The sequence below is a fragment of the Odocoileus virginianus genome, chromosome 9 (assembly GCF_023699985.2).
Source record: "Odocoileus virginianus isolate 20LAN1187 ecotype Illinois chromosome 9, Ovbor_1.2, whole genome shotgun sequence".
Taxonomy (NCBI): Eukaryota; Metazoa; Chordata; class Mammalia; order Artiodactyla; family Cervidae; genus Odocoileus; species Odocoileus virginianus.
This window is the reverse complement of record NC_069682.1, coordinates 30,534,015-30,547,459: the sequence shown is the minus strand read 5'-3', so window position 1 is coordinate 30,547,459 and position 13,445 is coordinate 30,534,015. Positions and strand designations below refer to the sequence as shown.

Here is a 13,445-nt window from a genome sequence, read left to right as displayed (position 1 = left end):
TCCCTGTCTACCAGTTTCTAACCATGGCCCTCTACTCGATCTGTGTGCCAATGAGTGTTGCAAGTCCAACCTGCCATGATTTAACTGATTTTCTGTCCTCACACCTCATCATTCTCCCCCACCTTGTCACTCTCCTTAAATCTATGTATTTATTAGAAATTCCACCTCACTTGTATCTTGTCCAGGACAAGTCCTACCAGCTACTACAACCAGGCTCCTCCAAAGTGGTAGAATTTCTGGGTGAAGATAAAAGGAAAATGTCACAGCCCCATGATATTTTTCTATAAATTACAAAGCTGGCACAGGGAGAGAGAGACAGAAACCTTTTATTTTAACAATTGCTTGAAATCTAATTTTATAGAGTGAAAGTATCTATATAGGTTATGGATTATCCTAAGTTCAGTTGTGGCTGAGTGAACTAAGAAAGTAATTTCCTTTCTTAGAGGATAAAGGAAATGAACAGCAGTTGCTATCTGCTATATTATTTACTTCATACCAGGTCCTGAGTGAAGACCTTTAACTTTTTAAATCCTTACACTATGCCTATTATGGAGGAAACAAAGACTTGGAAAGCTTGGGTGACTTGCCACAAGTCACAAAGCTAAAAAGTGGCAAAGCCCAGACTTCAATCTCAGTTTGTCTGATTCCAAAGCCTGTGCTCTTAATCACATTGCTAAGAAGGGAACTGCCACTCAGAACTAGGTCGGTTTCAAACAGTAAAGCAGAAATCTTCTGTAAAAGGTAAAAAGTAAAAGGGATCGAAGTGTTGAGGAAAAGGACAGAGATTAAAAAAAAAAAAAGAATGAAGTCATCTTAGAGTTGTAAATAGTAATGAAATAGAGTAAAAGGTAGTAGAAACAAGTACCCTAGATGTCAGGACAACAGACCACAGAGTTCTGAGAAAGTAGGTATGGGCCTCCTGTTAAGAGACTATACAACTGAGAATGTACAAAACAGATAAAATCACGAGAACAAATATGAGAAAGGTAGAGCCCAGGATAAGCGAATTTTACAAAAACTAAGGCCCTAAAGAGAGCTTTTAAATGTTCAGAAGAATAATGAATGAGTAGACCTGCAGTGCCTAAAAGAGATGATTATGTTAATAAATGATGTATTACCATTTTCTACAACATCATCTGCAAAATGAACAGAAAAAACACTGCTAAGAGGGAGTTTGGGATTGAGGTGGGTAGGATGGTCAAAGAATGGTTTTAAATGAGCTCAAGTTTCTAAGAGAATTACATCCCAAGGACAAACATTTCACAAAAGTCAGAAAACGGAGGTAAAAGAAGATAACTCATTTTCAAAAAGTGAAAAACGGTGGATTCTGGGAACCGCAGACAAATATACCAAAATTTCACTAAGGAAAAACTATGGCTGAACTAATCTCACTTACTGTTTGGTCACTCAGCTAGTACATGAGGAAAGACCAGTCATGCACCATGATTTCACAAAAGGATGCAAGATTTCCATCATATTCTTGAGGATATGTTGCCAAGCTAAGAACTAGACAAATGTACAGGTAAGAGAATCTTAAGTTGGTTAAATACCCAGTGTGATTAAATAACCACCAATAGCCATATTCCATTTTTAGCAGATTAGGCTAAGGACCATGGTCCATTAAGCACTTTTAAATGATTCACAGTAATACTTTCCAAACTCCAGTGTGTTTAATGACCTTAAAAAAAAAATGCCTTCAATACCCTTGACACTGTAAGAGACTTATCAAAATAGGCTGATAGCCAATTTAGATCCCTAGTAAGATAACTGTAAGAACAAAACTCAAAATAGGATTATGAGCTAAAATGACAGAATAGAATCTGCACTTTAAAGGCTTGCACACAGATTTAAAAATCTACAATACTCAAGTGGGTCTAATGCTGGCTGGAGCAGATATGAAAACCATTCATACATTTAAATTGCCCATGAACTCATGAATCAATAATTTTGTATTATTAAAAAAACTAAAGTAATCTTATGCTGTACTGATGACAAAACTACACCAAAATCAAAGAATGTAGCATAACTGCGTCCCTGACAGATCCATATGGAAAACTATTTGACGCTTACAACAAAAGATGATGCTGCCTTTTCCTCTTTCTTGCAATTGTTTACAGAATCACCAGTTAATTCTCCCTCCTGTCTACCATCTCACAGCGATCCCATTCCTGCTGTAACCCTTGGTGATTTCATGTACAAGTAGTGAGTGATCCCATTACTAGATGTCCGTGTACTAGATGAGAGCCTGGCCTCTCACATCCTTACCCTACTTTCTCCACGATCTTATCCTTTTCTCCTTTAGATACCAAGTCCATGGTCACACTCCATTCATTACTAACTGCACTGCCTTCCAAGCATCAAGTATTCACTTCCTTTTACTCTTTCTATTACCCTGATTTCAAAAAACCTTTGACTCCTCTGAGACTATAACAGAGTAATCTTACCGCCTTTTTTCACAGTCCCATAATAAATCACCCCCTTCCCTAGCAACCTACATCCTTCTCCCACTCACCCAGCTTAGATTCCACAGTTCACCATTAGCATCACCCTCCTGACTATATCTCCTGCCCTCCTCTCCTTCTTGAGTACTTCCTGGCAAAACACAACGGGGTAAACTCAACTCTCTGGCAGCTAACCTCAAATGCGCTCTGAACGCTGCCTGGCAATCTTGCCACATCTCCCTAATCCATTCATTTCCACACTGCTTCATACCTTTTCCTCACACTTCCTCCCCCATCCCCCCTTTCTGTTAACAATTCACTGTATCAGAGACAAAATGGAATTAATATGAAATGAACATTTTTCTTCCATGACAGGTATGGACTTACTTCTACCCATAAACTCTGTTTCCTCCTGTTACTAGATGAAATGTCTGTGTTCCTACTTAATCCTAACCTAACCACCTGATACTGAATTCCAACCCCACTAGCTTGGTGAACAATACAAGACAGATAATGCCTCACTCTGAGAAGTATTTTTCAACAATTAGAGCTGTCAAAGGGTGAAAGAAATCATTTCACAAAGCAACAGTTATTTAATCATCAGATTCTTTTGATATCTTTCTGCACTAACTGGAAGTATTAATAAATCCAGATAATCACAACACCCTTTCAGCTCTAAGAGCCTGTTTTTAGAAAATATCTTAGCATAGGTTAATGGTATTAATGGGAATGTACACATTTTTCTCATCTTTGGTACTTCTGGTGAATTCCTCAGGGTCTCTCATTTGACTACAGGGCAAGTCCCTGGGGAAGGAATAACACTGGAACGGGAGAGTGACAGGCTGCCATTTCCTATTACTTTATAGAAACTTGTCTAGTAATTTTATCTTCATTTTCATGCTGCTGTATTTCTAGAACAGCTACCTTAGAAACTCTCTTGGGAATATTTAATAGAACTGCATATTTCAAGGATATGTGTACAACATTGTAATTCTCATAACACCCTTCAATAGGCATTGTACATAAATTTCAGGAAATTTGAGCAATAGGTTTAACTATATTTGACCTTTTTATTATTTGAACTTTTGCAACTAACTAAAAAGAAAGGGAAGGTAAAATGAAAAAAAAGAAAGCTGAGTAAATGGAAGAGATCACAAACAAAATTGGACTTACTGCTGGGATGACTTAGAAGGTATAACATATTTACCTTTAACGATCTTCTTTGCACAGTCATTATACACTTGCTCTTGAGATGTGTTTGACTGGAACACCCGGTCAAATGCATAAGGCTTGGACTAAAAAATAGAAACAAAAGTTTCAACTACACAAATTAAATGTGAACAGACATTTCTAAGCTCCTTTAAAGACATCACCATATATTTAACCTTCAAAATAGGATACCTACTACGCATCACTTAGAACCTTTCTGGAAAAGTCCTTACTTAGGGCCCAGGAACAAACCCACTCCAATAAACTCCACAAAACCAAGTATGTCTGTTTTAGTCTTGTTGTATTTCCAAGGCCCAGCACTGAAATTAAGTGTTACTATGGTGGGCACTCATACTGTTGAGTGATTTTTACTTAATGAGTATCTTTTCTGGCAGATAGACACTCTATTTTCAACACTAACTCATCCTGTAGATAAGGAATTAGAATCGTGAAAGGTCCAAAAGTTGTAAACGACAAAATTAAAATTCAATCTCAAGTCTCCTTTCAGTTCAGGTTTCCTTCCATTATTCCATTCAGCTTTTCAGTGTAGTGCAACAGCATTTCAACCATATTTATTTAAGTATTTACAGAATGCCAGTTATGCTGGACATCACACTAGAAGGATGACCATGACAGATTCACTCTCTGCTTTAGTGGAAGTAAGAGTGGGGTAGATATCAGACCAATAATTAAGTGACTGGAATTCCATCCTGCACAACAGGGTGCTTCAGAAGGGCTATGACAGCACTTAGGGGAGAACCTGAGACTGGGGAAGGCAGGAGAACAGCAGAGAATCACTCTGGAGAAGGGATGTTAACGAATTGAAGAATAAAGAGCACACCAACTTTCAGTCTCGTCAATGTTACTCATGAGGGAGAGCGAGTGTGGGGAAGTACTCCAGGCATTGGGAACAAGATGCTTAAGGATCCTGAGGTTGAAAGGAACTTGGAGCATCAAGAAACCAAAGGATGTTGTTCAATCTCAAGTGCAAGGATGCACAAATCAAATGTCAACATGGTTAAAAAGGCAACTAACAGTTTAACATTATTTGTAATAGTTTTGATTTTGTGGGTCCCTTAAAGGACCTAGAGGACACAATTGGAGCACAGGTGATACAGCTTGGGAAGAAGCCAGAGGCATGAAATGAAAATCAAAGAGTATACTATCCATGCAAGTCAAGGAAGCATTTTCAAGGAGGAGGTGACTGTCTCATACATAGTGAAGAGGTCAAGGCAAAACTGAAAAGACTCCAATGACAAAGATCAGATTGGAAAGAGGTGAAAATAAGAACAGGAGGTAACTGAACAGAAATCTAGCTGTGGCTCAAAGAAAGCTATGCTTTATGATGGATGAGATCTGAGCAAGTTTAAAAGCTGGCAGGAACAATTACTAATCTGAGAGAGAAAGTAAGCATCTAAAGATGAGAGAGGGAGCATGAGGGCTCTTAGCACTGAAAGTAAGTGTGTGCCAGCTCTCTAGTCTCTTCTAAAGTAAAGGAAGGGAGCTGGGCCCCAAAATAATCATGACCACAGAAAAAATCCTTAACCTTGTAGAATACTGCCTAGGATCTTAGCTAAAAAAGATCATAGTTTTTAGAAACTATACCCCACATTTCCCCTCCCCAAAGCTTGGAATAACACTAACAATGACACAAACAGCCCCTAAAGGCCAAAGCCATTCCCAATTCCCCTCTGGCCTCCTGCCAGACAGGCTGGAAGCTAACCACTTGCTACCCGAGTCTCCTTGTAACTACTGGCCACATGACCCAGCTCTAGACACTAGGAAGTGACAGTCTGCTGGGAGGTATCCGAGAATCACCTCAGCCAAAGCTGCCCTTTCTTCTTTCTGGGATGAATGTCTGGAACTGGAGCATCCATCTTGCTAACAAGACACATATGATGACGAAAAGTCAGTAACTAAGGATGACAGAGGGTAACAGAGTCAGCAAGAAGCAAAGGCCCCCTCATAAAACAAAAAAAGAAGTAAAGGCCCATATCCAGACTTCCTATGTGAGAAAAATAACCTCTTATTTATTTAAACCACCATTAGCTTGTTTGTTTTCTCTCTGCAGCTGAAAGCATTCCTGAAGGATATACTCAGATGACCTCACTTTGGCATCAATTAAATGTAGGCTTCTCAATGTCTGATTATTCTTCGGCTACAACACACATAAAGTGTCCTTCTGCTAAGATTCCAAGACACTGACATTCAAATCCACCGGTGTGGCTAATAAAAGACAATCTACTATTTCACTGATGGCACAAGATGTATTCATGATAATTCTGAAAACACAAGTATAAAATAACAGAAATAAACTATATTTATATTTTGTTCTATCAAAAAAAAAAAGTATTTTTCTCTCTTCATTTACTCAGCAAACATTTATTTAGTATCTATAAGGTATGAGAACTGATGCTAAAGCTCCAATACTCTGGCCACCTGATACAAAGAGCAACTCACTGGAAAAGACCCTGATGCTGGGAAAGATTGAAGGCAGGAGCAGAAGAAAACAGAGGATGAGACAGTTGGATGGCATCACTGATTCAATGGACAAGAATCTGAGCAAATTCCAGCAGATAGTGAAGGACAGGGAATCCTGGCATGCTGCAGTCCATGGGGCTGCAAAGAGTCAGACAAGACTTAGTGACCAAACAATGCCGTGATGAGCTATTATAAACAAGTAACACAATTTTAGAAATGACATTTAATTAGTGTGAGAGTAGGGTACAAAGAATAACAGAGGATAAGGCTGGATAAATTCTTGAACACTAAGCTAAGCACTTATATACGAGGACTGAAGATAAGTGATCAGTAATGTTAACTGAATTGAAACAGAGACAGCCTCCACCAATAGCGAATTCACGAATAATTCTAATTTTGCTTGAAGAAACAAGTTAATCAGTAGAAGTTAGGTAACAGTATGACAACTGCATCCCTCCAAAATAAGGCAAATGATATTTTATTAACATAAACATTTACACAATAAAAAGAACAAACACCACTGTAGTCCTATCTTCATTTTTACATAAACTAAAAAAAAATTGCTTATAAACATTTAGAAAGAGATATGCCAAAAATAACAGGTAATATAGTCTGCCTCAAAAGCTGATACTTTATGCAGCTGTTTACTCAGGCATCACCTAACACCAAATATGCAAACTACCACTGTATTAGATTAAGAATATGAGCATGCAAACATAAAAACAATAAAGCTGAGTGACTTTCTGAAGTTGGTAGTGGTGGTTTAGTGGCTAAGTTGTGTCTGAAGTTATACGTTAAATAAAAAACTAACTGAAGTGCTTAGTATTAAGTTGACAAAATAGCCTTACTTTAATTTCAAAACTGAATTATAATTTTCTTAAATAAAGCAAATGTGATCCTGGCTTCCTGGATGAAAAATGAGACTTGTGAAACAGAAAAACTATTTCTAATGGCCTATAACAAAGGTACACATCCCATAACTAATAATCTTTCAATAAATTAAACACTCATTATCTGGATATCCATATCTTAAAAAATTTGGCCCTTGGTCTTGAAATATACATCATGCAGCCTTTAAAAATGTGTATCTTCAAATATACTCCAACTCACAAGATGTATTCACATCTAACTTAGGCTTCAAGGGGACAAAACCAAACAGGAATGTTTATTTACCTTAGATTTCTTAAGTTGAGTGGTTCCTATCTGAATCTGCACAGACCAGGCTGAACACCAAATTTGGTTACAAAGGACACACTTCTGGCAGGAATATGTCTTTCTCTGGAATTCTGAATAGTGATTTTCAGATCACATGGGATTACATCATATTACATTTTCCTTAGTTAAGACACTGATTGTGGGCTAACATTCTGCAACTGTAAAGGTATATTATGATGGCTCCTTTTTTCAGTTTTCATATATAAGGTAATCAGGACTGAACACCAAATCATCATTCATTTGAGAGGGGAAACTGTGCTGTGCTGGAGGTTAGAATTAGGTCTAATTTCAATGAACCACAACAGTCCGTTTTGGGTTCTGGCGGCCTCTACAGTATACCATATAAGAAATGAGTTAGTAAAGATACTTGATGCAAGTATGCATGTTCCACTTTTATGATGTGTAAACAGATGAAAGAATAACTTTTCTTATTGATTTCTTTTATTCAGTGTTTTCAGCTGGCTCCTTTGAACTACAGAAGGCGTTTCCTTAGTGCCCCAGTTTTTGTGGATCACAAGTTTGCTTATCTAAAGCAAATAGTTTTACCATATCACTGTCAAAGATCTTAAAAAAATAACGCATTTCTATTTCATTCAATATGTGATATGTATAGCACTTCACTGAGCATTTAATTACCAAAAAAAAGAAAGAAAAAACTGTACAAAGGCTGCAAAGCACAGAAAAACACTGCAAGATTACACGGCCATGGGATCACACATTAAAATCACTGACTATGTGAGTAACAGGAAAAAAGTTTGGACAATATATTGGAAGCTAAACTTAGATGAAAATCAGAATCCTAAAAAATTATCTTCTTTGTGAGCACTGATTATAGTTACAATTTGGTAACACTCTAAACTAAAACACTTATTTTTTTTTAATTTTGATTTAACCAGAAGGCTGTGTACAAAATGTTTTCAAATTATTTTAGACAATTTAATTTTAAATGCTGCACTGCAGTGATTCCTTCTTAATCTATTTACTTTGAATCAGGGTCAGTATCCAGTAAAATGAAGGAAAAAAAAAGATGACTTTACCTAGAGGTTTTCTATTTCCACTTCTAGCTGCCGTTAAATTCTCAGACAACTTAAAAAAAAATTAAAGAATGCACTTAAAAAAATTTTTTGAAGAGATCTCAAGAGTAATTAATGACTTCTATATGCAGAAGATTGGTTTCTGAAAATAATGAACTAAACATGTTGCTTTACATTTTCTAAAGCTATATCACACTCAGTTGTAATATCCTTCTGCTTGTACTTAAAACAAACAAAAAACCCACGACTAAAATGCTTACCAGTTTATCTAAAGGCCAACTAACTTACATTACTGATTTATCACTCAATTACTTGTCCTTGATGTTTAATATCACCACTTAAATTAATTACTAAGGAAACCTAAGTAGAACTTAAAATAACTTTATCCAAAGGAAACAACCTAAAATAAATGTGTACTTCCTGTGGTAACTGTTTATTTTCTTTTAACTCTTTCCTCCTATCTTATGTCATATTTGGCCTGCAACAGAAGGCTGTCTTCTAACCTAACCGTAAAACATTTTGTGAATCCTAAATCTTACCATTACAACAAATAAATCTTGACAATACTATAGGTTTGGGTAAATATCCACACACACAAAAATATCTGAAGAAATAAGAAAGCCTTAACACAAATCTGAAAGGAAAATAGCTTGGTTATGTCAACCACTGCAGAGGCTGAGTAATCACAACAATTCTATGAGAAACTAACAGCCTACTAGTGTTGGCCAACTAACAAACCAGGCCTAGTGAGCATCTTCTGAAACCATGTAAAATAGATAATCCTGAAAGAAAAGGATGATTAGTTTCGTGCATTACTTTCTGGCATCTCCATGATGTCATTTATAGCACGGGTTTTTCTGTGGACTTGTTAACAAAGAACCAGCCTGACAGTCTTCACACAGTAAGAGGTGGCAGTTATTAAGAACCTAATGACTTGTTTGCCAAAACCGTCCCAAGCAGTGTGGAGCTATGACATTAATCTTCGAGAGCTGAACTTGGAAACTTTCACATAAAAATTCTAAGGAACTTGAGTTCTGTCTTACATGTCAATGCTTCTAGCCTTCAATTCAATGTTCCATCTCCTGTGATATTTGTCCTATTTCTATATCAAGATATTCAAACTTATGGTAAATGGAAAGGCGAAAAAGTTAACACTAAAATTGGGGAGCGTGATAGCAATGTAGAAAGATGGCAGCAAGAAAGATCTCCATTTTAATCTCCTTGAATTGGGAATTATTTTCAAGACCTTTCACGTTATGTTTCACATTATAAAAGACATTATCTCACCATCCTTGTGATTATCAGTCATTTTTCTTCAAGGCAAATTCTAATTCTAGAAGTAGGAATCTGATAGTAACAAGAAATCTAGTTTACTGATCAAATTTTATATACTTTTTAAAAATCTGCTTTTATAATACTCTGATATACACACGGAAAGTCAACACTCTTCCGGAGTGCTACCCATTAAAACCCAGTGAGTCTCTCTGGGCACTTATTTAACCCAACGTTCATCGGCGAGATCCGCCGGTGGATGAGACAAAATCGAGCGCTCCCATTTCAAAAGAAAACTACTTTGTACAGCCCTGGATTCGCCATTTCTAACTGTAAACTCAAAAGCGGGTTGGGTGAACACTGAAGGTACCAGCATAACTGCGACTGTTACGGTTTTCCTTCTCCCATGGAGGAAACAAGACAGTCTAACGCACTTTATAAAGACTTCTTTTAAGACTAAATATCATTACTATTTAAGGTTCGGTAAGGCAGAGCCCAACGTTCTCAGCCGAACTCTGATCTGACATATTTTATGAATGATAAATCTGAGGGGGAGGGGGTCCGACACACCCGACTGCATCTACATCAGAACCTGCAGGCGCACAGAAAGCCGGCGAACGGGCACTCAACTGGTTCCTCAACGGCTCCACCCGCGCCCCAGGTAGGGGAGTGCCCGGGACCCAGGGCGGGTGCCTCCCGTCCCCGGCGCTGCAGACCGGGGTGGGGCAACCCCGCAGCACCCGACGAGGCGCCGAGCCCCTCCCCTGGGCCGTCGGACCCCACTGCGGAGGTGGGGCGCCCCAAAGGTCGCTCTCGGCTTACTCCCCACTTCTCTCAACTCCCAGGGAGGCCGGGCCCGAAGGAGGGAGCCTGGGTGGGGACAGGGGCACTCACCGCGATCATGACCGTGTCTTCTCCCTGAAACTTGGCGATGTACTTATCGCCGCGGTTCACTTCGGACTCGTTGAGCGGTCTGAAGCGACACATCACTTTGATGTTGCACTCCGCCGGGTCCGCCATCTTCCCGGCTGCCGGGGCCCGCGGACGGGACCCACTCCCCGCCGCTCAGTCTTGGAGGAAGTAGACCGAGCCGAGGGAGCTAGCGTGCCGAAGGCCGAGGGCCCGCGGTCCGCGGGGTCGCGCTTCCCCGGCGGAGCGGCCGGGACCTGGGCGGCAGCGCCCGGGCCGGCACGGTCACCCACAGGCTCACTTCCGACCCATCATGGCAGCCATGGCGGCGGCAGCGGCGGCTCCTCAGCTTCTCCCTTGACTGGCGGGGCAGGTTGCTGGGCTGAGGGGTCCCGGAGACCGGGAGCGCAAGCCCCTCTTCTTCCTAGAAGACAGCAGGCCGGGCCCACCTTCGGCCTGCCCGGCTGTTGGCTCGCCGGCTGCAGCCAGACCACTCCTGAGGCCGCGGAGGGGCAGCGGGATGGGCGGCACAGGCGGAGAACTGCGCACGCGCGGAGGACCCGGCGCCCCTGCGACCAATCCGCGGCGGCGCCGCCGCTTCACGCCGGGGTTGCAGGGCCAAGTTACCGGACGCGCAAGCGCAGAGTGAGCTATCGACCCCGCCGAGGATTCCACGGAGTTGCCCGGTGCCCTAACGTTCTTTTCTCTAGAGGACAAGGGACCTTGTTAAAAGTGCTTCACGTTGTAGTTTAAGTAAAAAACTATATTCCTGTTAGGACGTGTTTGCTTTCTGTTTAGTCTGGAGATGCATTGATTTCTAGCCCACCTTTTTAGAGCGCTTTGCCAGAAAAAGGAAGATTTGAATGAAGGGCGGGACGTGGCTTATGGTTCAAACGGTTGCTCATTCCTAAGAGAGGGGGTTGGGGGACAGGAATAAGAAAAAGGAAGTTTCGTCTGAGGACTAGAAGGTGCTGAAGAAATGTGGAACAGTAGGGTGAGGTGGGAGAAGACTCCCGGGGAACTGACGGTCCCAATGACTCCGTAATAATCCTATGGAACTCATCAGTCTCCACGTCTGGAGTGTGAAGACCGAAAAACTGCAAAGATAACTAGGACCGCTAATCCTAGTCCCCGATTTTTGTTTGTAAAATAGAAGATTGTAGGATTTACCTAGTGGTCCCGTAGTTAAGAATCCGCCTTGCAAAGCAGGGGGACAGGGGTTCCATCCCACGTAGAGAAACTAAGATCCCACCCAACATGCTGCTGCAGTGTGGCCAAAAATAAAAAATTAAAAAAAAAAAAAATAGAGGCGTGTACTATTGTTGTTCAGTCGCTAAGTCCTGTGGGACGCTTTGCAACCCCACAGACTGAAGCACACCAGCCTTCCCTGTCCTTCACTATCTCCTGAAGTTTGCTCAAACTGATGTGCAATGAATCAATAATGCTGTCCAACCATCTCATCCTCGGTCGCTACCTTCTCCTTCTGCGCTCAATCTCTCCCAGCATCAGGGTCTTTTCCAATGAGTCAGCTCATCACATCAAGTGGCCAAAATATTAGAGCTTCAGCTTTAGTTCTTCCCATGAATATTAAGGGTTGATTTCCTTTAGGATTGACTGGAGAAGACTCTTCAGAGTCTGCTGGACAGCAAGGAGATCAAACTAATCAATCCTAAAGGAGTGTACTATGAGAGTTTCCAATTGTTCTCTGTCCTCCCCTGATCATCATAATGCCTGCAGAAATGAATCCAGAGTCTACAGATTCAGGCTTATTGATCCACAGCAAAGGGGGAAGAGTTCAAACCTCAGGCATTTTGGAACATCTCACCAAACACAGAAAAGGATGGAGCTGTTACAGAGCTGTGGGGGAAGTGTGGAATTTAGGTAAATTTAAATGACTCTGTATTTTGATTGGTTCCAACAAAGCGGTGCTGTGTGATACCAGATCTGGACTACAAGTGGATGCAAAAAGGCTTGTTTCGTTGGAACTACAAAGTTAAGATAGGTGTGGAGTATTGTCTCCAGAAATCCCCCTTTCCACAGCTCTGCACCTGACTTGAGAATCAGTCTAGGCTACCTCTCTGTGTCTTAGACTCTTAGGTAAGAGTGGAATGTTCTCTTCTTACTGATGTAACTTGGGGTGGCAGTTTCTGACAGTCTATGATATTAGAGAACAACGTTTTCAGTAGGAAAGCGATAGTCAAAGAAGGAGGTTGTTGTAGCCGGTGGGTCACCAGTTTTCAGCCCTTGTAGCAGGATCTCATTAAGGTTCTGTCCTCAGTCTTCTGCTCTTTGCTGTTGGAGCTCACTTCTTTAATAACTGCTGGTGTCTCTTCTCTACAGCCCTGAGCTTTTCACCTGAGTGATGTTCCCATCTCTCCAGCTGTGTGCAGGCCACCTTGTTTAGGATACTTTCCCTTAGCCTCAGATTTATTAGTATTCCAAAGACAAAATTACTCCCTGCCAATACTGAGTGCAACTACTCAGCTCTCCGTTTTTGATGATCAGCATCAACATTCTTCCATACTTCCAGGCTTAAACAGTTCTAGTCACCTGTAACTCCACTGTTTTCTTCATCTCAGAGGTGGGAGGGGGGTTCAGGATGGGGTACATATGTACACCATGGCTGGTTCATGTCAATGTATGGCAAAAACCACTACAATATTGTAATTAGCCTCCAATTCAGTTCAGTTCAGTTCAGTTCAGTCGCTCAGTCGTCTCCGACTCTTTGCGACCCCATGAACCGCAGCATGCCAGGCCTCCCTGTCCATCACCAACTCCTGGAGTCTACCCAAACCCATGTCCATCAAGTCGGTGATGCCTTCCATCCATCTCATCCTCTGTTGTCCCCTTCTCCTCCTGCCCTCAATCTTTCCCAGCATCAGAA

At 40.9% G+C, this 13,445-nt stretch overlaps 1 protein-coding gene across 2 annotated transcripts in view; it reads right to left on the bottom strand.

Annotated features, from left to right (window-relative positions):
* Positions 1–11,094, bottom strand: part of KIF5B (kinesin family member 5B) — a 46,600-nt gene extending 35,506 nt beyond the window's left edge. For both annotated transcript variants that reach the window (XM_020876217.2, XM_020876216.2), the window contains exons 1-2: positions 10,547–11,094; positions 3,649–3,736 (exon numbers count right to left, since the gene is read on the bottom strand). In XM_020876217.2, the coding sequence (XP_020731876.1) occupies positions 3,649–3,736; positions 10,547–10,672 (214 nt within the window). In that variant the 5' untranslated portion in view covers positions 10,673–11,094. The remainder of the gene's footprint in view (positions 1–3,648; positions 3,737–10,546) is intronic.
* Between the last annotated feature and the right edge of the window lie 2,351 nt (positions 11,095–13,445).